The sequence below is a fragment of the Chamaea fasciata genome, unplaced genomic scaffold (genome assembly GCF_029207755.1).
Source record: "Chamaea fasciata isolate MVZ Bird 193981 ecotype frontalis unplaced genomic scaffold, bChaFas1.0.hap1 SCAF_4, whole genome shotgun sequence".
NCBI classification, from domain to species: domain Eukaryota; kingdom Metazoa; phylum Chordata; class Aves; order Passeriformes; family Sylviidae; genus Chamaea; species Chamaea fasciata.
This window is the reverse complement of record NW_027094089.1, coordinates 11,164,133-11,189,205: the sequence shown is the minus strand read 5'-3', so window position 1 is coordinate 11,189,205 and position 25,073 is coordinate 11,164,133. Positions and strand designations below refer to the sequence as shown.

The following is a 25,073-nucleotide window of genomic DNA, read 5'->3' as shown; positions in this document are numbered from 1 at the left end:
AAAACTCATACCTAGAGACCAGGAAGACCACTCCTGCTTCAAAAGAAGAAGGAACCAAAATTCTCATCTTTAGATATTCCTAATAATGAAATATTTTAATGAAAAGAGCTGCTGTAACCAACATTTTAGTAAAGGAGTATTAGAGCAGTACTTACTCTGCCCATTTCTCGTAGCTTAGTGAGCATGACCACAATTGTAGAATTATGCTCCCAGAGCATTCTCCAGAAGTCTTCAGTTGTTTCTGCTAAAGGACCCTGTGTAGCTATGTAAGCTTTTTGATGTCTATGTAAAAAAAAAAAGTAAAAAGTAATTTAAGAGTGTTATTTTAATCAAAAGAGTGGATTTATACTCATGCTCTCTGCTTATATGAAAACATTATCTGGAGGAAAAATGTATACACTATTAATAATGAGCACATTAAAACCTTATTATGATTGTATAATCAAACTATGGCTTTTTATTTTTAGAACTTTGAGAGGAAAATTACTCTGTTAATATTATGATGTATGACTTTATCATTATTATTTAAATTTTAATGCAACTCTAATTGCTCAATTTTGTGTGGTGTAAAAAGCACTTAAGAAACACTTAGTTGTGCTGGTTCGTTTTATAGAAATAACGGTCTAACTATTAAGTTTAGGAATTATAACATCAAGCAACTTCCTTATTAACTTCATTTCAACAGTCTGATGCCTCCAGCAAAATTAAGGCAGGAAGAAAATTTGGGAATGGAGTATGAATTTCCAGTCCCTAATATCCTACTAGTGAAAGCTATCACCAAATTGTTAAAAGATTGATCAGCATCTTTATAAGATGATGACCAGTTTGTGTTGTTCTTGCTTCTTTCAAGCAACAGAAACACCTTTATGGGTGACAGTGGAGATGAAGTTTATTTTCAATTAGGAGCTGAGGCTCAGAAAATTATCTCTGTGGATATGGATTTTCAGACACACTTAAACTATGGCAAACATAGGCAAAAAATGCCTTTTCCCTTTCATGCCTATTTCAATCAGCTGCTTTAAGTCAGCTGAGGGCAAATTTTCCATGTTGTCACAAAGATGCCGGTGGGCTGCACATCTGTTTGCATACAAAAGGCTTTCAGTAGTTAGGTCAAGCCTTAGTCAGTGTTCCAAAACCCTAGGTTATCACCTTGACACACAGAGTATATTTCCTGTATCCTATTTCTATACATGCTTTTAAGCAGAATAAATGTGGAAAAATAGGGGCCCAAATCATAAGATTGCTTAAAATCTCATTGACTTACAGCATGTAAAGCATACTGAGAGCTCTCATTGGCTTAGAAAAAGATAAAAATATAATGTTTAAGATTCTATGTAATTTACAGCATTTTTCTATATTATATAGGGTAAAAATATAAACTGTCTATTAAAATTTTAAAAAAATACCCAATCAAACATGCCCTGAAGAGATTAAAAAAAAAATACTAGATTTCTGTACTAGGTTTTGTTATTTTCAACGTAATTACATAAACAATTTTGTAAACTCTTAAACAGTATAGATAAGAACACATCACTATTTGTACCTGTATCCATCAATGAAACTGGCATTAATATAATCAGAGCCTTCTACTCCTCGGATAGGCTGCAAGCATACCCTTGTGGATTCATATGGCATAATATTGACAAGGCGATTTTTGAATTTATTACATGGAAGATTGGCACTGATGAATCTTGAAGTGTGAGCCTTAGAGCTAGCAAGACGCTGTTGAAAACAAATTAAAAGATATAAGGTCAAATATAACAAAGACAAGTGTCACTATCAAGTTTTATAATCTCTGTTCAGTAGCCATTAATGAATAATTTCAACTTCAGATGCTTACTTTTCCATACTCTATCGCATTACCCAAATATTTGTAAAGTGTCTTATACAAGTACAATGTCTGCTCCATTAGTGTATTTGGACAAATTCCAATTTTAAACCATTACACAAACATGTATTTCAAGATATAATAACAATGAAGGAACAGCATGGTTAAATCACCCTCAACTGAATGGTTCTTGTCCAGACACCCACAGGGAATTGAACTGTACTTTTTAGAATGAACCATCTTCCTAATTTAAAATTTTAGTCTAATGGTGTCTTTTATCTTTTGATTACTGGAAACAATTGGTGGAGAACAGAGAAGCTTTAATGTTACACCATTTGGTTTTGGCTACCCACAACACAAAATCCCAGTACCTTAAATTCCAGTTCCATTCCTGTGACATTCTCGCCTGTTTCTATCTGTGTCAGCTTCTGGATATATGCATACAGGTTTCTGGCTGGCACTTCGGTATTTCCACATGTCACTGCTTCCAGCAGTGCATCATGGATAAAGATGTATTGGTCCTCAGTTTGAACCATGTAATTCCTCTGTGCTCTCATTAGAGTTACGTGGCCATAAATATCTACAGTCTTTTCATGCTTTATTCTCTCTAACATGGCATCTATCACAATGAAACAGCCAGTCCTGCCGACTCCAGCACTAAAAGAAACGAACATGGGAGAGAAAACATGGACTGTTTCATTCACTGTGTTTACATTTATGTCATTCAAATTTTAAGTTTTGTAATGCTGACTTAAACAGCACATGTTTCTGAATATGAACATCAGCTTTTTTGAAAAAGGTTGGTGCCCTGAAATAAGTAAACTCCTTAAACATCCAATACAAGCAATTGAGAACACAGAATGCTTTCATACGAGATCTTTGCATCTTGCAGTTTCAGGTTTGACTACAACAGAAATAAAACACCTTGCAACATGTTCTCAAAATGTATGTTCTTAAAAATGGAAATTATGGGAGATGATGAATCCTCTAAGAAATCAAGCTTTATTTCTAGCATGATTTCTAAGACATTAAACATGCTGTTGTTGCTATTCTCATTACAGAGAGAATACTGGCCAACAATAATCTAACAGAAAATGACTCTTACGTATTTCAATCATGCTTTGCTTTGATAGAGTTTGCTTTGGTAAACTTTGCTGATTAACAAAACTATTAACAAAGTTTGTTCTGTCCTTTGCTGTTTCACTTGGCTAGGAAATACTGTTAGTCCTTGCAATGCAGAGCAATGACTAGATAGCTGTGCTAGCTGTAGGCTGGGGGAAATCCAACTGGATGCCAACTGTACAGAATCACATCAGACCACCTTTTTGCAGCTACACGTATGATTGAACTTAACAAAGTTTTGTTTCAAATACTTGCACACATGTAGCTAAACAAAGGTAAAGTGTAAAATGTAATGGGGTTTGTACATAGTTTTTCTGTCCAGGATCACATCACGACCATTATATCATGAATGATAGTTTCATGCTTTCTAAATGCCTAATTTTTTCAGTTAGTGAATGAAAATGAAGTACATAGTATAGTAGGCAACAGCTCATAAACCCTCAAGACTTTGAGATTAGCTAAATTAAGAATATTTAAGAACCCCACAAACTGCAATTTTTTGAGTATAAATAGAAAAAAAATAATTATAACCAGCTTCTAGAGTACAACTACATAAAAACCAAAACTTCTCATAGTTTCTATATTTTCCAGAGATATTAAATATCATAACTCCATCCTGAAATTGACAAGTGAGGTCAAACATTTATTTCTTGCATAACACCTTAAGAATCTTTGCCAATTACCAGCAAACAGAATTTCCTTGTAACAAAATCAGAAGGCAGCACAGAACAGAAAGTTATTTTATCTTGCATGAGGTAAGTCTTCTTTCTAAGATAGCAGATCTACATATTGTTAATCACATATTCTTGCCATGGACTACTCCTCCAAGCAGCAGATCCCCTTTAACCAGCTGAGGACTTCTGATAATAGACCAAATGCATCAATCTCAACTTCCTTAGATGTCTCAACCCTGACAAGAATCAGTATTCTGAGTAAGAAAATTTACCTATCAGTGATATTCATCAGTGGGAGTTGTAGAGAAGAAAAAATAATGAAAAACAAAATGATGGCTATCCTAACTAAACAGTAGTTCATTTACCTTATATAATAAAAGCTCTGCATTTCAGAAAAACCTGCTAACATTAACATGGCTAAAAAACATGGAGAAAACCTCAAAAAGCTGTCTCACTATTGTGATTTTCTTTGGGTTTGTTTCTGTTCTTGTAACAGAAATCAACATAAGTAGCACACATTTGTGGGTCAGATTGGTTTATATCAAGTTTTAAACCATTCCTTCAACGATTACTCTTCACATTCAGTTTTCATCAGTTTAGTAAGTGTGGGCCAAGTGAGAAATACGAACGCCTAGCAGTACAGATTTTCCCAGTAATCTAGAAATATGGTTCTTTTTCCTGTAACGTATTAAATTGCTGTTCCAACATCATGTTTGTAACTGGACATGCCATTTTTCAGATTGAACATCAAAAAGATCACTGGTACCTGCAGACCACAACTGCAAAATCCCAAGCCAGTTAAAAGCTTACACGTTTAGCTGCAATGAGAAATTTTTAGTTCTTTTTTTCATGTATTTTATTATCATTTACATATGTCTCTTTTCCATGAACAAACTCAAAGAGTAATATTTATTAGCATACTCCAGCACAGAAGATATTTGCTCGTCTACAGGTTTATGCAGAAGTTGTGAAGATCATGAAAGTAGTTCCAAACACATTATTACACACTCATTTCATAGTAAGCATGAAGGGAGTGACACAGTACATTTATGGAGGCTTTTGGCTTCATTGGGCTCCTGACACGTCTCTGGATCATTTTATCCAGCAAGATATTTTACTCTTTTAAGGTGTTCACTACATTCTAGTTCTGCCCATTATAAATGAGCGGTATGTCCACCAAACTAGTCTTTTGACTTTACACATAAAAATGGAACCAGTGCTATGCAGATTTTAACTTAATTCCTCTTTGAAATGTGCCCTTCCTGCCCCCAATACCTTCTAACTCTTAACTACAATAGCTTATTACATGAAAGAAACTACCCTATCCCAATTTTTTATCCCATTTCTCTTTTTCTTTTACTATCCCACAGCCTTCTTAATATGGTATGACACACTGCTGGGAAACCATACAGCTTGAATCCTCACTAATAAGCCACTGAAATATATATAAAAAAATCCCTGTCTTTCATCTGCTAACCATGACGATTCCACTAAAAAGAATAATTTCACAAATTATTTCTACTTTTTTATTAACTTTCTTGCCCTTTTGGTTTGCATCTTCTGGTGTTGCTGTCAAACTTAGAATTTTCATTTCAGTTACTGAAAGAACTATTACATTTTCAATCTGAAAACCTAGATATCTATTAAATAGACATGCTTATTAGGAAACTGTTACTGCTTCAAATATTGTCATTTACAGTATTATAACATTTGTTTTCAATATCTAAAATCATGACTGAGTCAGTCCCATGAGGTGAAACATGCTTAATGTCCTGTGATGCAATACAGCTAAAATAGTTACAATTAAAAAAAGGAAAATGAAGAGGCATAAGGGGGACATTCTGAATTTAAATCACTGTATGGATGTGTTAAAGGTTGGCTTTTGTGATTAATTTGTAGCTGTTTAAATGATGACCCTTTACTGATACTTCAGTGATTTGGCAAAGGAAGGCAGTGTAATTACCAGTATTCACAGATCATTTAATTGGAAGCAAAGAGAGTAAAATACGGATGAAAAATCATGTAGGACATTTTTGATTCGTATCAGGGGAAAATTTTATTGAATATTACTGTTTCAGATTGAATGAAGCTTGCATTTATAAACTGAAAGTACATGAAATTGCTTGTGATATGGGAAATATATAGAAAGGTCGGTATTTTATTGAGAAATTTCTAATGATTTATTGGCTTCCAATCCCACAGAAATTCTGTAGTAGTTTTGACAAGAGCAATATCTAAATTATTTTCCCATTTTGTGGTTAGGAAATTAGAACAGAGCAGAAAATCACCCCCCTGGCCAGGAAGCAGCAAAAAAAGCCCCTTATTAAACCACTGAAACATCCTTTTGAAAAGAAACATCTGATGAAAATAACATAAAGACCATGTGCAAAGATGTAAATTGAAATTTCGTTTTAGAGGAGAAACTGGATTTCTTCAAGAATTGTATGGCAGCTTATAAGAGATCTTTGATAATTTATCTTCAAGTGTACAGTGACTTTCTTTCCTTCTCACTGTGGCTATGACTGGATACTGGACACCCAGGATGGTGTTCAGCACTTTCTTAGGTGCAGTGCTTTACCAAATGTAAGACTACACTGATTGAATTTTCTTCAACCCTAGGCTATGTATGGAGGCAACTATATTTATCACTGAAGTCACATAAAATGTCTAAAAAAAATGGAATAAAAAAAATTGGAAAACAGGAAAATATTTCACTAAAAGCAGATAAAATTCAGTGTAGAACTCTCCCTGGTTTTCATAGACAGTAGACAAAAGCATGGGATAGTCACAACCCAAAAGCCAGACTTGTATCTTTCTTCCTTTATGGAGCTTTAATGAGATTTTTCCTTTCATTCTATATATTCTCAGAATTCTAATATTACCATAAATTCTTAAAATGTAACTGCCCCAGATTTAAGCCCATATATTTTGTAATATGCACCTGCAAAAGTATAACCATGTTTAGGAAGTAAATTTGTTCTTCATCTAATCCCAAGTACAGCTCTGGAGAGATCAAGGATAAGGAGCTGTCTTATGAGACTGTAACTTGAACACAAACAAACTCTCAAATATAAAAACACAGAGAATCAGAACTCCCAAAACTTTTTCTAACAAATTCCATGTACAGGAAATAATTGTTTACTAAAATAATTTTAAAAGCTGAATTTTCCATGCAGGCTGAAAATACATCATTAGTAATGCCCAACAAACCAAAAAAAATTTAAGAGAACCTTGTAACAATGACATTCCATTAGAGCACTTTTAATCCTTTCACCAGTCATAAATTAATGTTACATAGAGGACATGAAATGAAAATGACAATTTGCTCTTTACTTGCTAAAGAAGAATTAGGATCATGAAATGAAATGATGAGAATTTCAAACAAATAGGAAGTAATTTTTAAAGTAGTACATAATTAAATTGTGAAACGCATTGTTACAGAATACCATGTATGACAAAAAGAAACTCAGAGAGGAAAGGACCAATGTTACAGACACAACTTCCCCTACACAAATCTGTTTATTAGATTTCGCTGGAATTTGGATAACGACTCTGAAAAATAACATTCTAGACATGTCCTGGGAGACAAACTGACTTGCATTGTCTAAATTTGGTGTCGTGATCCTACACAGTTTTAAAAGCAATAAGCCTTCCATTTCCCAGCTGTAAATCAGATCATCTTAGAACTCTTACTCTGAATCAACATTTCAGCCTCCAGGCACTTGATATGGTTAGGAACTATACCACTGAAAAGGCACACCATTAATTTTGATACTTGCTTCTTTCCTCAAAGGGACAATTTATCATAACTATTCTTGTGGGAATTGAGAGACCGGGGACTGGGAGTGGGTTGGCTCTGATTGACAACCGAGTGGGCCTCAATCTAAGGCCATGGGAGAAGAGATGCTAGGAAGGGAAACATCTGGTTAGATTATGGAGATTAGAATGGGATTATGGGAAAGGTTATGTTAATGTAGTTCATCCATATAATGTAATGTTTCGAGTTCTTGTTAATGATTGGTTGGTAATGTTTTACATATATGGTAATGTAATTGTTCATTGCTTCATTGCCCTCTGGTTGCACTGTAACAAAGTCTATATATTGTTGTGTTCACCCCATTACATTACTCCATTATGGGGTCCTCAAAGATTGTCCCGTACAGTGTACAGCTTATTGTTTTGTTGGCTCACTTATTAAAACTGTTTTTCGGACAAACTTCGTTGTTCCTGTCCCTATTCAACTGCCACCCTGGCTTGTCTGGAGTTGCATCACTGGTGACATATTCTACCTGCTTCTTTCCTGAAATCATGAATTGTTGGTGAAAAGAAATCTCTTATTGTTCTGCCTATGAGATGAAGTAGCATAAAATATACAGAACCAAAATGTTCATTAACCCTATTTCATTATCACCTATTTTTCTTATCATGGTTTCCCTTCAGAAATGATTGTTGATTCTAAGTAACAATACATGCCATAATCCTGCTTTTCATAGAGGATTTTTACATATACACCTTACTTAATCACTATGTTATCTGATTTTTTCAATTACTCAGTCATACAAAGAAAAGGCATTAAAATAAACTTTATTCCTCTGTACTATTTTATCTGTGTACAAGGATTTACTGTGATTTTTTATTTCAAAATTAATTCAGTTCTCAGATATTCTCATTTTCCTATTTTTCTAAATACAATCTTATATATGCAATGTACTGATTTCTGTATTTATCATCAGAGTAACTATCCTAAATATATCTTCTCTGTGATATTTGCTGAGTTTCAGTGTATACTTTACATTTTTTGTACTGTACAACGCCTTCTTGACATTATGCATTCCACTGAAGAAAGAATGATCTAAATTTGACTCAAATAGAGTTTAGAAAAAGAAAGTATTTTAAGGTTAATTTTTAAAACACATCTTACTGTGACTTGTTACCTTCAATTAAAGATAGATATAAGCCTGAACAGCTGTAGTAAGTACAGAAAATGATATTTCTGAGTAATTTAGCAGAAGAACTACACTGCAATACTACTGTCAATAAATAAAAGTGAAGATTACAGCACAGCAGAGAAGTCAATGAACAGAAATTATGCTGCTTGCTGCTAACAACTATTTGTTGATTTCTTTGCAGTTCAACCTGCTTTGCATTCTCAGGGTGGAATGTTTTGAGAAGTAGCTTCATACTTTTGAATATTTCTTTCTGTGCTTTCATTACATTTTCACGGAGAAGAGCTATTAGCCTATCAGTGTGAGTAACTGAAGGTGAACAGATGCTATCTGAAAATGAATTTTAAAATTGTGGGAAGAAATGTGTTCTGTAGTACTGGATAACTCTAAGACCTTGAAAGTACTTGCTAGCCACTAAGATGATTCCTTTCAAGTTTCAGAGTCCTCTGGACCCTTTCCTGATTCTGGGTGTTGGTATTCCTACTGTGGCCAACAATTGCTTCTTTTTTAAACAGCAGATGCCCTCAGGATTTTTTCTGGTTGTGTTTTAGACTGATGGAACAGTGGTGAAGTCTGAGGTTGTCATACAGAAACAGGACATCATCTGGTAAGTAGAAAGTAAAATATTATTTAAAAAAGGATGTTATTACCAGGACTCCTTAGTCCACACTGTGGTTTTTTTTTTTTTTTTTTTTTTTTTCTTTTTTTTTTTTTTCTTCTCCCCCCAGTACCAATCACAGTTCAAAGCCCTAAAGGAATCTGTCTAAAAATCTTTTTTTGAAATTATTTTTTCTTACTCCCCTCCTCCCCCTTCCCCTATTCTGAAAACTTGAAAACAATCAGTAAATTAGTCCTGAACCTTGAAGCTGATAAGACTTTAGTAATAGAGCTATTGTTTTGGATCTCCGTCTCAGAATGTCTCTTCCTTTTCAGTCAAAAACTAATATACCCAGAGGATATACTCAGAGGTTGAGAAAAACTTGATGTTGCCACCTCTAGATCTGGTTTAAAATGAATTGGTTGCAATACAGTATTAATGCAGTGAGATGCTACACAGTAGAAAACAAAGATAAAAAACCTGAGGCTTCGCTGATGAGCTCATATGAAGGCTAGTCCTGTTTTTTTAGATCAAGCAGTGAAAAAAAAAATACCCGTTTTAATATCTGATAATGCTCTACTGACCACAGAAGATCTTGGTTACTGATACTCATTACAACATTTCTTAACCTCTGAAATCTTTACACCAACATGAATTCTCTGTAACACAGAAAATCAGGTTGTGAAAGGTTAATACCACTAAGCATTTCACATTTCTTAATCACAACTTGTCATTTAGAGGTTAGACACTAACCTCTTCCTTTTTTCAGGATTTTGAACTTATGAGCAAAAATTGTGGGCAAGTTATAATGGACATAATGGGAGTTTTAGCGTAGAAGTTTCAAGGTAGCTGTAAAATGAGCTTGGACAGTGTTATGACATTAAAAAGTGTTTTTAAAGTTCAGGTGACAAAAAATAGACATCATAATGCAGAATTTACCTGGAACAGTACAAAATCTGATAATAAGTGATGAGACCCTGAACTAAGTCAATGAAAGTACAAAAAATGAAGAAAGATTAATATTCAGGGCAGAATACTGATTGGAAAGCCTCCATGAAAAGATAACAAGACTATTTTTAAAATGGCATTTTACTTCTAGAGACATGGGGAGAGGATTTAAAGAGACTTTCATGCTGATTACTTTAGATAAAAATACAGCCTGTTCGAAGTTAGCCAAACATGCCGGGTAGCCAAGTTGATGCAATGTGCTCCAGCATACTCTGTGTCTATGGATATTCTGGAATTTAATGTAGTTACAGCTGGGAAATCTCAGAGATACCCCTTTCCAGAATTCAGCTATTGGGTTATAAAAATATTTTCACATTTCCTGCAGATGGCTGGATTATTTTCTTCACTCATAATTTTAATTCAGAACTCATTACAGACAGCTGCTGGCTCTGATAGAACCTAATTGCTCTTTTACTAGACTCAGCTGCAAGCAGTCGGATTTCCCACTCCTTTGTAGAGTATATTATATATAAACATGGGTGGGGAGAAAAATAACCAATTAACTAAATACATATGGATAAAATGACTCACTAAGAGTGCTGATCAAATAATGTATCAAACTACAGCTTAGGTCAAAGGAAATGACAGGCCTTGTAGGACATGATAATATATATATGGAAATAATTATGAGCACCAACACATTTGTAATTTGAGATAACACATGGAAAAAGCAGTGCATTTGTTTAAAAAAAAACCTAACAGACAATTAATACATTTTAATGAGGGGCAGGTTATTTTGCCCAGAAAAAAGTCATCAGTCTTCAGCAGACCGGCTCAATTGAAACCATTTGTTGGCCAAATCGAAGTCAGGTCTCAGTATGTCCACTGGGCAGCTTAGAGGAAAATGTGGCATAATCATGGAACTATTTTTACTGCCTTACCTCTTATAAAAAAAAACCAAAAAACAACAAAATAAAAAAACCCCAAAAAAAACCCAAAACAACAAAAAAAAGAAAAAAAAGAAAAAAAAGAAAAAAAAAAAAGGAAAAATCCCCAGAGAATAGCTACTTTTACTCAGGCTAACAAAAAAGAGTATGTCACAAAATGAGGAAACAGAGAGAGCCAGCAAAAATGCCAAGGATGTGAGGATCCGCTTTCACCTCGTTCCACATAAGAAATACTGGGCTGGGTTAGGATATTTTGCTAGTCCAGTTTTTTATGATGGATGGATTCAAGGAAAAGTTGTAGACATGTAAAACATGAAATAGCATTAAATAACATATTTTAAAAATCTTTTTATCCCAAGACATTTAATGAAATGAAGGGACACATTTAAATTAAATGTAAATAAATATCTTCTAGCATATATGTGTGAAACTACTTGAAAAAGTAAAAAAATAGTTTATACTGCCTGTTTTTTTTCTTTGAAATGTGTACAATCATGAATATAAGAAAAAAAATAAAAATAGTATCCACCAGTTTCTGTAGGTAGCTAGAGGAAGAAAGGGGGAAAGAATTGAAATCCTCACGAAGCAAGGCTAACTAGTCACCAACTACTTGCTGCTGGAGAGGGAACTTTACTGAAATATTGTTGACATTGGAATTTTATACTTTCCCATGAAATTCCTGATATTTGCCATTGTCAGAGACAGGATACTGGCCTGGACAGAACACTGATTCTATCTAGTAATACAATTCCCTATGTTCCTTTACAGATTCCTGACTGCTACCAGAAATAAATCTTGCCCTGTGCAGTCACAGCAGCTTTTTAGGATTTCAAAAGATAATCCAGCTCTGAGTCATACCAGTGGAGGGTATAATCCCCTGAACCACTGGCTAAGTGCCAACCAAATATGGCTTTATACACATATGATGGATTTAATCAAGGAGAACACAAGTAGGTGTTTTTCATTATTTGAACCTGCATGATGAAATATTGCTATCACTCACTGTTTATATGTTTTTGAATTTTAACAATGGTTTCAGTGATACTTTCTGGGTTTTAATGCTTATAAACAGTGAAATCAAATACTATACATACAACAACTACAGTTCAGGTTTTAGAAAGGGCATGTTTGCTGTGCAGAACTGGTTTCTAACTGAAGAAAAAACTGAAAGTGGATCAGTATCAGTTTGGTCATGTTTGACACCTCATGGAGGATTTACAGATAATATAGCATAGTACTGTCCTACTCTAACAAAAAACCTGTCAAGGCAAATTTTAAAGGACCCACCATACTGTCACATTAACTACGATACGCTAGTTCTTATCACGTTTGTACTTCCAGGTTTTCATACATAAGTACCTAGATTTAAGGAAAAAAATAAGAGACCTAAGCTAATAAGAACACTGTTAAGTTGAAGAAGGATAAGTTGGGGAATAGCACCTTTGCTATCAAGATGATTCTAACTAGTGACACTCAAATTTGAAACAGAGAAAAGAAAATCCAGTATTAACCATCCACCATTCTATCAGCATAGAGATGGAGACACTACTTTTTTTTGTGTGTATACTTGCATGAACATATCCCAGTAATTACATGAGAGTTCTTGCATGGTCAGCATAAAACATCCAAGGTCTTCATCTGTAAGGTTTCCAGAATCTGCATTTTCACAACCTTGGAAGTTTTTATGGTGAGAGTACGAAGGCAAATCCAAACTCCTCTCTATTTGTGACATCTCCTGTCCCTGTGTGTAATACCATTCATTACAAAATTACCAAGGAGTGTCTTGCTATACCAATTTCTTCCATTTAGCCTTTATCAGCCTTTCTTTTAGACTCTTCCCCGTTTTTTTTTTCCAGTAGTATCTGCAATTCCAACAACTGATGATCAAAGCATCCAAACCTTTTCAAATCAGGTGAATCCACTTCCTTAAACAGAGTTCATGTCTCCAAGGCATAAACACTGCAAGCCTTTTTCTCCATACGTTGAAATGAAATAACTTCTAAGAACAAAGGTACGTGTAGAAATGAAACTACTCCCAGTCAATTACTCTGATTGCATGGTCTCAGTTACTGAGACTATTAATACAGATGAAATACAGGGAAAAACATGGACATTAACTTATTTCTGTATTTTTATATTAAGAGGACCTAAATATTCTAAGCAGGATTACCAATTGTATATCTTTTCAATATGAGATTCTAATAACAATCTTATCCCTCCCTCCCTTTTTTTGAGTGAACAATGAGTATGAGGAAAAAAAAATAATGAGATGTGCAGTGCAATGATCCACTGCTAACAGCTGAAGAGTAAACAGCACTACAGTGTTTTTGTACAGGGATGATTACCCAGCACAGTTTAATATACAGTAGCAACTCAGTAACTTCTGGACAAAGATGTGTGGGTAAAGCATAAAAAATTTAGAATATTAATGATATTAAAATACTTGTCATACTAAAATACTTTCACTGTCTTTTCCTCTCTAGAGGTTTCAGCTGTCGAAGGAAGTTAGGAAGGGTCCTGGATTGTTCTCAGGAGAGGGAAAGGGAAGGGATGAGGAATATTCTAGTATTTTTCAATCTTACTTGTGTTATTTCTGAATATGAAATGGGGAGGTTTTTTTCCCCCCACCATGAAAAAGGATAGGCAGTCATCTGCAACGTACTCACTGCAAGGATTAAAAACTGAACACTTGTAAGGCCTATGGCAAAAGAAGCCGTTCAAATGATACAGAAGTGAAATAAAACAATCCACCGGAACATCATTGCCTTTGTAAGCTTTTTTTTCCCCTTAAATGTTCTATTTTTATTCACAAACACTGAACAAAAATAAGGCAAGTATTCTATTTTAGGAAATAGAATATCATACAGTGTTTTTGTTATTTTTGGAAAATTATCTTGTTTTTTCACTCTGCTAACTGCTTATGCTAGTGTAGTCAGACACAGAATTACTTAAAACAGTCACATTCCTACAAACATCTAAGTTTTTCTGTTAGCAATAGCAGCATTAACAATATCTGCCAAAGCTTGAAAAGGCATCTTAGAGATATGCCCCTTGGTGCTGGTATTAAAAGAAAGATCCATATATATGGGATTGCACTAACATATTAAGCTTTTAGGTAGTGTTACTGAACCAACTACTCAAGATTCTGTGATGCTTTGAAAACATAGTGGCGTAAAATTCCAAACAGCCTCCAGTACTGGTTTACTGTGATCTGATTAGCACCTGTTTGCCTGCACTAATCCAACTTGAAACGAAAACATTTGTTTACCCCACTGTTGAGAGTTAAGTTTGTTCTTTCTTTCTCTAAAGAATTTTTTTCTCATAAGTTACCAAGGAGACTAAATGTTAGATACTTGAGAGTACTTAACCGAAACAAAGAGGTGGACAAAGTTGGAAGAGGGAGATAACGCAGGTAAAAGACAGAGCTTAAGGCAGCTGGGGGCTCTTCTTTTTCCGGCGTTCAGAGAGAGTGAGAACGGCTGTTGCTGGATGGAAGAGTTTCACTGCGGCCAAAGGGATCTAGTCCTGGGAAATCCACTATCACCAGTTCGGCCGGAATCCTGAGTTTTCTCTGCCACCCGCAGGAGCTGGGCCGGCCCTACCTCGCCTTCGGCTTCTTCGGCGCTGCTCCTCTTGCTGCAGCGTGACCCTGCACCCCCTGCGCTGCCGGGACATCCTGCCCCTGCCTGCCGGGACACCCTGCCATCCCAGCTACCAGCCCAGGACTTTTCCACTGTTTCAGCTTGGTGCTCCGAGGATCCTGCAGGGACACCGAAACCAAACTGCCCTGGGTTTTGTGAAACAAAGCCCTCAAGGTTCTTGGTACTGTTTTCGTTTGTTATTAATGCTGTAGTTGTTTGGTAGTTGTTTTTTTTTTTTTTTTTTTTTTTTTTGGTGTTTGTTTGCTTTGTAATACATTCTAGTAAAGAACTGCCATTCCTATTTCCCAAATCTTTGCCTAAAAGCCTCTGATTGTAATTTATAATTAAAAAAAGAAAAAAAAGGGGTGGAGTGGGGGGGTTTTGGAATGGTCTCCATTCCAAAGGAAACTGCAGGGGTTTTTTTATTACCTGGCAGATATCTGTCTTCCCAAACCAAGACATCCACTACCATTAGCCCACACATTAGAGCCTCACCAATGCAGAATCCTATGATTTAAGTCTGCATTTTTTTCATTAAAGAAACAGTTGTTTCTAGATCAGCTCTACAAATTAGGGCAAGTCATGCAGAAAGACCAGTGTGACTGTGGCATTTCTCAACTTCTGTACAAAGGGACTGAAAGTGTAATCTTAAAATACAACTGTAAATAAAAAAAAAGCATCCATGTGCATCAACTATTTCAACCACCACAGAAAAATCTTCAGACAAGTTACTCTAAAGAAGCCAACCAAGATTTGAACACGCTGCGTAAAGTACCTACAAACAGGACGGGATTGCTAAATTTTATTTGTGTGTGTGTTTATTGTTATTGTTTTAAATCAGCTTTAATTTATCTGCTTTTCTCTTCCAAATCTCACAGTGAGAATAATGATCATGGAACATTTAACTCAGCCTTGACTAAGGCTCTACTGAACTATCTTTCCTGGTAGGCAGACAGAAAACTTTTTTCTTGGGAAAAAAGTACAGTGAAATTATGCATTTGTGTTACAACAACTACACCTTTTCATGGAGGTAGTCCTTACAAAATATCTGATTACTTAAATTAAAAAATCTGCATTTAGATTAGGCCTTGATGTTTCCATTGCTGCTCTATGATTCTTTCAGCAATGATCTATGCTTTTTTTTCCCCTCAAAATTAACATACCTGTGAATATATTACAGCTACCTTTTCCATTTAAAATCCTGCAAACTTTTCTGCACAAATGTGCTGGTTTTGGCTGGGGTAGAACTTATTTTCTTCACAGACTTCTTGGCTCTGTTTCAGTGTGTCGTGCAGCTCAAGGAAGGTGGGGGTGGCAGGGAAGGTTGGGTGGAGACACAGGTGACCCAAACTGACCAAAATGGATATTACAGATCATACGGCATCATGCTCAACATATAAAGTGGGGGGAAGAAGAAGGAAGGGGGAGACATTTGGAGCAATGGTGCTTGTCTTCCCAAGTCACTGTTATGTGTGATGGGGCCCTGCTCTCCTGAAGATGACTGAACACATCTGCTCATGGGAAGCATAATTTCCTTGTTTTGCTTTGCTTGTGTGTGCAGCTTTTGCTTTCCCTATTAAACTGATTTTATCTCAATCTATGAGTTTTCCAGCTTTTACTCTTCTGAGTCTCTCCCCAGTCTGCTGGTATGGGAGTGAGTAAGTGGTAGTGTGGGGCTTTGCTGCTGGCTGAGGCTAAACCACAGTAACAAGAGCTTTGACTGGTACAATTTTCTTGTGAAATTCTCAACATGTTTTTGACTACTGTACTAGATTCAAATTCAATTCTGTATGGGATGTTATCAAAACTGTTATCAAAAGCAGATGTCTAAATGACATGCAAAGATGCCTGTTGTATACACATTAGTAACAAATAATTACTGAAGTTTTGGAAATTCTGATCATATAGTTTTGTGTTTCTTTGCTATTATCATACACAAAAAAAATTACTAAAATACTTCCATTTGCATATCTTTGACATACACTTATTAGAACTTGTATTATCAAGTTTAGTAATTGTCCTGGGTTGAAGTATATTCTATCACCATCTTCATGAACTGTTGAAACCAGGTGAGGCAGGGCTCCCTGCCTCCTCCACTCTGGATTATCTTCTGTTAATGGCCCATCAGCACCTTTGCTACACAGCTCACAGATAACCCCCTCCTGGACTATCTCCTGTTAATGGGCCCATCAGGCCTTATCACATGACTCACCATCCCACTGTGAGATGCTCCGCCCAGAGGGAGGAACAAAGCATTCCAGCCTGGATATAAGCTGAGACCCTGAATACCAGAGGGCGCTTACCCACTGGATTCCCAGGGGTCCCGAGCTACCAGACCTTTCTACAGGATCACTGCTTCAGGAAAACCACCTCATCTGGACTGCTTCCATCACTCCGCTCAGGTTGTATTCTGACTCTGTCGGTGGTCTTTTTTATTATTGCATCTATTTTATTTTACTTTCTTTCCTTTTTTCCTATTAAATTGTATCTCTGACTTGGAGCCTCTCATTTGTTTTGCTTTCAAACCACTACAGTAATGTAGAATGATAGTATGCACATCCTCAGGTAATTTCACTAGATAGAACTATGCTTTTTTTCTGGTCACTGTTATGTGAACAGAGGGTATTCAAGTATCTACAGGGTGGGTTCTCCAATAGTCAGGTGTTTTCAGCTCAGACTTCCTCCCATTAAGCACATTGTAATTATTAAATAAGTTCTTCACACCTGCAAAAACCATTTGCTCAGAACAGGATATTAAAATAGCTTACCAACACATGAGATTTTGATACAAACTTGTCTGGGGCCACTTGTGAACTGGGTCTCCAGAATCAACTTGATTCACTATTGGACATTTACCTATACCCTGAAACCATGGAGCAAACTAGAAAAACAATTTAATCCCTTAATAAGAAATGAACTGAAAGACAACTGCTAGTCAGTATTAAGGCAAATGGGTGAAAATGCAGTAAGGAAAAGCTTGGGCTAAAACTTTCACTTGCAATACCTACCTGAAAGTACAGAATAAATAGGGGGTTACTCTGTAAAGATCAAAGCACAGACAGCTGGCTCCTGTATTCCTCACCCACAAAGGGTGAAAAATAAATTTTTCCTGTACTGAGTTGCCTGATAGCTTTATTTTTCAGTTTCTGCGGTTTAAAAGTTTGTAGGAAAAGGCTTCCACAGGTTCTTCAAGCCTACTCTTTCTTTTTAGCCAACACATTTTGAAAGGCAACTCCCATTCTGTTTATACTTCTGTAACATGTGATTACTATAATTTCCTGAGGTCTAATAGTTTGGTAGGTACTGGAAGAAATATAAAAGAAGGTATTAGTGATGTTTCAGATGGCTTAAAATTGCCACTATAAATCCTATGCTGCTTCTAGAAACTAAACTCAGATTACTCCTTCAACGAGATATTGAGTGTTTACCATATGCAAAAGATAGAAGATATGGTTATGCGTTATATTGTTTGCCTCTAGTTAGAAAAGTCTTAAGCACTTTTTAAATCTGGATGATGAAATGGGGGAATTTAAGGAAAAGGGATATAGGTATTCCTGAACACAAAATGGGAGACAATGACAGACAAGATACAGAACAAGGATAAGAGGAATATTAAAAAAGCTGCAGAGGTAGACTAGGGGACAGGAAAGGAACAAGTGAAAACCAAAAAGTTTTTCAATAACTGGAAAATATCTCAGTAGAAAATAGTGACTAGCAGAGGGCAGGAAAAGGAAATGATTGGTAAAAGTTAGTGTGATAATTACCATTAGAATGACAATCTTACTTCAGAGAAAATACTAAGAAAGATAGTAACATATTTCATTAAATGGTTCAGCAACGTAATATCAACAGTGAAATAAATTTGAGAAAACAATGGAATTGAAGGACACAACTAGAATATAGTTAGAGGGGTCCATAGAATAAGTATCAGAACAGACTAGAAAGAGAAAAATTGATAAAAAAGTGTTAAATGACTTATAATAACCAAAGGAAAGATTGGAATGGAGAAACTTACAAAGTGAGCAACAGAGAAAATAAAGAAAGAAAATGGAAAGCAGATTCTAAGTAAAAAAACAGGTAGTGAGCAGAGCTTGTACTTAACTGTTTTAAATTCTTTTTTATGAGCTTGAAAAAGAAATGTTTATGCATATCCAGCAGTTTAATTTCAAATCAAATGGGAAGAATTTCCATATTGCTGTATGGAAGATATATTCTTTAACTTAAAAATACTCTGCTGATGCTCTATAGTTGTTCCTCTTTTGATTTTTTTTAAAATCGATTTAATAAGCATAGAATCATAGAATAACCTGAGTCAGAAGGGACCCATAGAATTATTGAAGTCTGACTCCTGGCCCGGCACAAGACAGCCCCCAAAAAATCATGTTGAATTCAAAATGATGAAGCAATACAAATCTCTGAATAGAATGTTGCTACACTATGCCTGAAAAGTGACACTCACATTAACATTATTATTGTGAGAAATACTTTAGTAACTTGTTAGTCTATCAGTTGGATAGTCAACACATTACATTGAGAAGTTAATTAATACATTCATAAACTTTGCACTGTCCAGAACACTTGATGCCAAATATCCAGCCTGTTTTAATTACAGAGACATAAATTTTTAAATTTTTCAGAAACCTTGTTTCATTAATTCTGCTCATAGAAAAATTGTTAGGACTGGAATTTAAAATGTTGCTAAAATAATAGGATAGGTAAAAGTCTGCTTTTTAGAGGTTAGGTTATACAAGGTGACTGAAATCTTAATGTCTCAGATAAGTATACATAACGCAAAAAGCTTATGCATAGCAGATTATGTTTATTGCAGATAAATGATTGATAAATAAATTAATAGGAATTTGGGATTTAAAAAGTCCCTCAGGCATAAAATTATACTACCTAACTTGACCACCACTTTCAATGAAATCTGCATGCAAAACTAACGACAAAGAGAAAATAATGGCCCTGTACTTCATCAGTACCACTGAGTGATAACAAACAATGCATTTTATTTAATCTTTTCCAATGACTAGCCATAAGAACTGATTTAATTTGCCTATTTTTAAATTGTGGTAATTAAGGCTATTATATTAACTTAAGAGATTTTCCAGAGTGGGAAGATTAATTTCTTCTGTTAAATTTGGTTTTGATTTAGAATATAGCATCTTCACTGTTGAGCAACTTTGGAGGTATGATATACATGAATCAAGCTAATGAAGTTGTATGTGAGAAAATTTAAAATCCTAGACAATAATCAAAATGTTTAAGACCCTGTAAATGCAAGTACAAAAAGATTCTCCATTCAAGAAATAACCAGCAAATTTTATGACTTTATTTGTGTTGTGATTTATAATTTTTCCACATTTTTAATCCTGATCTTTCAACATTTAATATCTGTGTTCCATGTTCTCTGGTATTTTGTAAACAGTCTGTGCCTTTCAGCAATTAAGTTCTGCTTATTTTGTTTCCTTGTTGAATTTATTTTTCTGTCTTGTTTACAGGAGACTCTTTTAATCATTTCAAATTATCAGATTCCCTGGCTGGGTTATCAATATGATAAGAAGTCAGAACTAGACATCGTGGTATGCTGTAATTAATATTCCTCAAGTTTTGGATGACAAAAGCAAGACTGATTTTCAAATATGCTAAGCATTTGTAACTTCAGCATAGTGTAGCAGCTCTCTGCCTTACTAACTGACGGCATTCCAAAATGAAGTTCACAAGCAACAGCGATCTTAGGAACTTGCTTTGAAAAGGGCTACACAGCAAGCTATACAATGTATGACAATATAGCCCTGGAATGAGGGAACCCATCTTGCAGTTTATTTTCTATCAGAATTGTTCTGATAATGTCCTTATCAACAGGATTTCAAGGCTTTGTCAAAGATATGTTCAGCAAATTCCAAAGAAGCCATACTCTTCCTCTTCGTTTTCCTTAGTCCCAAAACTTGAAGAGCAGATGACTTTTTTTCTTCCAATTTAATTAATTCATACCTTATAATGCCTGAAAAGGTTTGCTACTTTGCAAAAAAGCATGGAGCACTCATTTCCCTGGAACTGGATTCAACTTGTTCCCCAGGTACATTTTCAGCTCCTCAAAGTCCTAAACTGAAAATTTAACCTTGAATACAGATTCAGATCTTACCTATTTTCAATACAACTTGGAATTTATCCATCTTAATTCTCATGTTTTCTACTTTCTCACACAACGTAAGTAATAATTTCTAAAAGTGTTTAATTGCTTAAAACATACTTTGTTCAACACTTCGGCTCTTTAGCCAAAACCATCCTCTTCCTCTTTCACGTCACATTCTGAATGCCAAAGATACATTTGTATTCTTCCTGGAGATCTTTTGATGTCCTAAAACTAAATTAGTTGTGCATAGACCGAATAAAATAATTCTAGCCTACCCAAGCTGGCAGTGCCATACTCAGGTCCTTGAATTGCAATCCAACCTCCCTTTTCTTTGGCAGACTCAGAAGTCTGTTTGAAAGAAAATAATACTTTAATCTGCAACAATACAGAAAGCAGTAACCTTGACATAACATGCTTTGAAGAAACTCCTAGGCTTACCTGCAGTGCACAACCATAGGTCCAGCATCAGGTGGGTTGCAAGTCTTGACTCGTCGCAGGAAAGCTAAGAATGGTGTCGGGTGTTCTGGAACACCATGGTCAGGCCAGGCAGTGAACTGGAATTGCCTCACTTCCCTTTTCTCACTTGAGCCATTCTATGAAATTTAAAAGTTTTGTGACAAAACTACTACTTGAGATGATATTGGCACTTTTCAGTGAAACAACTGCAGAAGCATAGATACTAGTGAAAATTGTTTAAATATTTGGGGCTATCAAGAAAAAGCACTCAGACTAAGAACTCAGCAGAAAGATTCAAATTAAAGATTTAAGCAATCTAAGATCTTTAAGTGTACTGTACACTTGTGTGCTGCAAGTTCCACAGACTTAGTATTAAGGCTTTTCATGGTGAGAGCTCTGCATTAACTCACAAAACTTCATGTTATCAGGAAAACACAGTACTCTGTAGAAGTCTCAATGTTCAGTGCTGCTAGAAGGAAACAAGGGAGAAAAGTGAAAGAAGGGGAAGGGGAGAAAGGGAATAAGGAAGTAAGGGAAAAAGGCAGGCAGGTAAGACAGGAAGCAAAAGGAGGAAGGAGAATGAGGTGACAGGAGGGAGGTTGGTGATAAGAAGGAAGGAAGAAGGGAGGGGAGAGGAGGGGAACGGAGGGGAGGGGAAAAAATAGTCAGCCTTTAGATTTCAAAGAATATAGTAAGTACATATAAGTACAAATACCTTGTAAAGTGCAAATGTACGAACACAGTATGTTGCCAATTCAACAGTGTCTACAAGGGTCACCTGGATCAGTCCATAAGTTTCTGTGCCTCTGCTTGGCCAGTATTGATCACACTTCACCTGCAGTGAAAAACATGTTATCATTTAATACATACAATACTGAAATTTATTACACATCTGACTGTTTATCGCCATGGGTTTCAAAAGTATATGGAGATAGAATGGCAAACTTGCAACACAAGAAATCTATTTTATCATCCACAAGAACTGCTCTTTTGGTAGTAGATTATATAATGTCTTCTTCCAGAATGGGCAATTTCAGGAGGACCGATAATTGAGAAATGCTAATAAGCATACATACACTACCAAAAAAAAAAAAAAAAAAAAGAAAATAGTAGCTTAAAGTATGACCTATATCTTCACTTTTCACAGTCCATAATTTAATAACAGTACTGATCCCTTCAAAATAGAAAGATCATTTTTAAAATATTTGTCATATTTTACTTTAGCCCCCAAACTTATAAACTATTGCTTTGATGCTTATATTTATTATGCATAGTAATAGCTCAGTACAAACAAGCATTTTTTTAGAAATAATTTCAGTACACCAATAAATGAAAGGGCATCAGCAACTATTAAATGGACTGTGAGAAAAAAAAATCCTTCTGAGATCAATGCTCATCAGATAAGTAGTATATAATGAAATTGGGTCCACAGGCATTTAAAAAACATGGTTTGGTGAAGAGTTCATCCATCAAATTTTAAAAAAACATGGAACATTTCATTCAGAGAATCCTAATTTTAAAATGTTAAAGTTAAGAATACTAAAAAATGCAATAATTCTGTGCGAGATGACTCATAAGAGAACCATGTTTTTATTATCATTGCTAAGGCACAACAATTTGTTTCAGTTAAAAAGGGTATTTACAATAGAAATGCTGAATCCCTAAACCCACCAGAAAATGTGGTACAAAGCAGTATGGAGGTCAAGTAATTTAAAACATTTCACTTTCAGTGGCTGATGGGTGCAACAGAGTCAACCTCTATTCTATTTATAACAATACATTCTTAACAATTAGCCCTGCCTACAGTAAAGAAGTTTAAACTGAGTCCAGTAATAACATATTTTTTTTACAATAAATGTCTTTATTAATCACTCCAAACCAGACTCATACCAAATTCAATGAGACTACACTAAATGTAAAAAAAAACAAAAGCAGACTATTGCACAGTATTTCCAATAAAAAAAATGTGAATTTTCATGCTAATCCATGGAAAAAAACTGATTATTTCCCCAAAATGGAAAACTAGGATATGCATCTTTGAAACTTGTGTGCTCTCCAGGTTCTTCATTCTGAACAATACTTACTGAAAAAAGGCTTAGCATGCTTTCCAACTCTCCAGACCCAAACAGCTTTTGCTCACAGATAATTTTATTTTAAGGCTCAGAGGTCACAGATCATTAACGGTTCACAAATCACAGTCTGAGAACAAATAATCCAGACAGAGAGGAAAAACATTCTAGCCACTAAAGCAGGTGATAAGAAGTCATTACTGCCAAAGTAAAGGGAAACAATTTTTTACAGGAAATGATAGTTTAATTTAGATAACAAATGGCAACAAAGTAAATAAAATGTTTATTGATACTGCTCTATTAAAAATTGGATTGATAGTGAAAAAATTCTCTTATTAAGTAACTAAATAATTACTTCCTTGTGTAATTTACTGAAAGTATTGCAAATAGTTCACAAATATCTGTTATATATTTACAAGATTCTAGTACTTGCCTATTTGGTCTTCATTAACCAAACTAAAAAAAAGCATGTTTTCAATTGAGAACATTATATATAATTATAGTAAATCTAGCTTCACTTTTTTAGCAATATAGAAACAATGCAACATGTCTGTATTGGTTAGCTGTCTTTTAAACACACAAGTTGAGGTTTAATATTTATTAATTCAAAAAGAATGACACATTTTTTCATGGAAAGTGTTGATACATAATAACTGTAATTTTTAATCTTAGCAACTACAAGTTTAGTATAAACTTCTGAATAAACTTGATGTTTTTGAAGATTTTTTAATTAATAAAAATGAATTTTTAATTAAAACAAGAGAGAAAATTTTAGCTGTGCCTTTGCATGCCTAAATAAGTTGTTCTCTTCTTCACCCTGCAGATCTCACATAAAAATTGCATGCTCATAGAAGCAGTACTAGTTTCAAGAAAGCATTCCTGAAAAACTAACCAGCTTGCAGTTTGCTAACAACAAAATTTGATCAGCTTGAAAATGACAGAAAATGTTTGTTTTATTTTTATTTTCTGGAGTAATCTAATGTTAGTAATCTACGTGGACTTACAATGCCATAGAAAACTGCTCCTTTTCAGTTATGCTAGGAAAAAATAAATGTGTATGCTCCTTTAGGTGCAGATTTTGTTTGGCTTTTCTTTTATGTACTAGTTTATCTAACATAAACTTCAATTATGGTATAATTTTTCTAAAATACTTTCTGTGAGAGCTGTGTGCTGCAGAGAACTGCTGCTGGAAGCAGACACTAAGTGTTCAATAAGGAACTCAATTTGTAGAGTAGTAGATATGTTATTTGGAAGTGGAAACTGATGAAAATAAGTATCAATTCTTTTAGAAAGAAAACCTGATATCAGGTCGATGTGGGTTTGACCTTCTGGAAGAGCACATGAAGCATAAGTTGATTGAATGCATCTTTTGTCCCTTTTGCCTATTGATTTTTCTCAGAACAAGAGGTCTTCTTCAGAGACGTGTCCTTATGTGCCCCCTACCCTCTTCTGCTCTGTGATCATAAACCTTATATTCCCAATACTCCTAACAATTTAGAGTCCAATTTATCTTTGTGAGAGATCAAAAAAATGTTTTCTATTGGACTTCACTGGCAGCAGAAAACCAGATAATACAAGTTAATTGGTAAGACACTACTTTCTGAGACAGAGTTCTTTCCAAATGTTTTTTTTTCTATGTTAAGATCCAAGTCTTCAGCTCTTGAACTGGAAGAGGTTACACATTCTATCTTCTTTTCAGAAAAAAAAT

The 25,073-nt window shown here is 35.0% G+C and overlaps 1 protein-coding gene across 1 annotated transcript in view; it reads right to left on the bottom strand.

The window, feature by feature from the left end:
• PTPRD (protein tyrosine phosphatase receptor type D) overlaps positions 1–25,073 on the bottom strand; it is a 317,656-nt gene that overhangs the window by 16,083 nt on the left and 276,500 nt on the right. The window contains exons 29-33 of the mRNA XM_066180841.1: positions 22,012–22,131; positions 21,279–21,433; positions 2,200–2,485; positions 1,544–1,722; positions 156–282 (exon numbers count right to left, since the gene is read on the bottom strand). Of these exons, the coding sequence (XP_066036938.1) occupies positions 156–282; positions 1,544–1,722; positions 2,200–2,485; positions 21,279–21,433; positions 22,012–22,131 (867 nt within the window). The remainder of the gene's footprint in view (positions 1–155; positions 283–1,543; positions 1,723–2,199; positions 2,486–21,278; positions 21,434–22,011; positions 22,132–25,073) is intronic.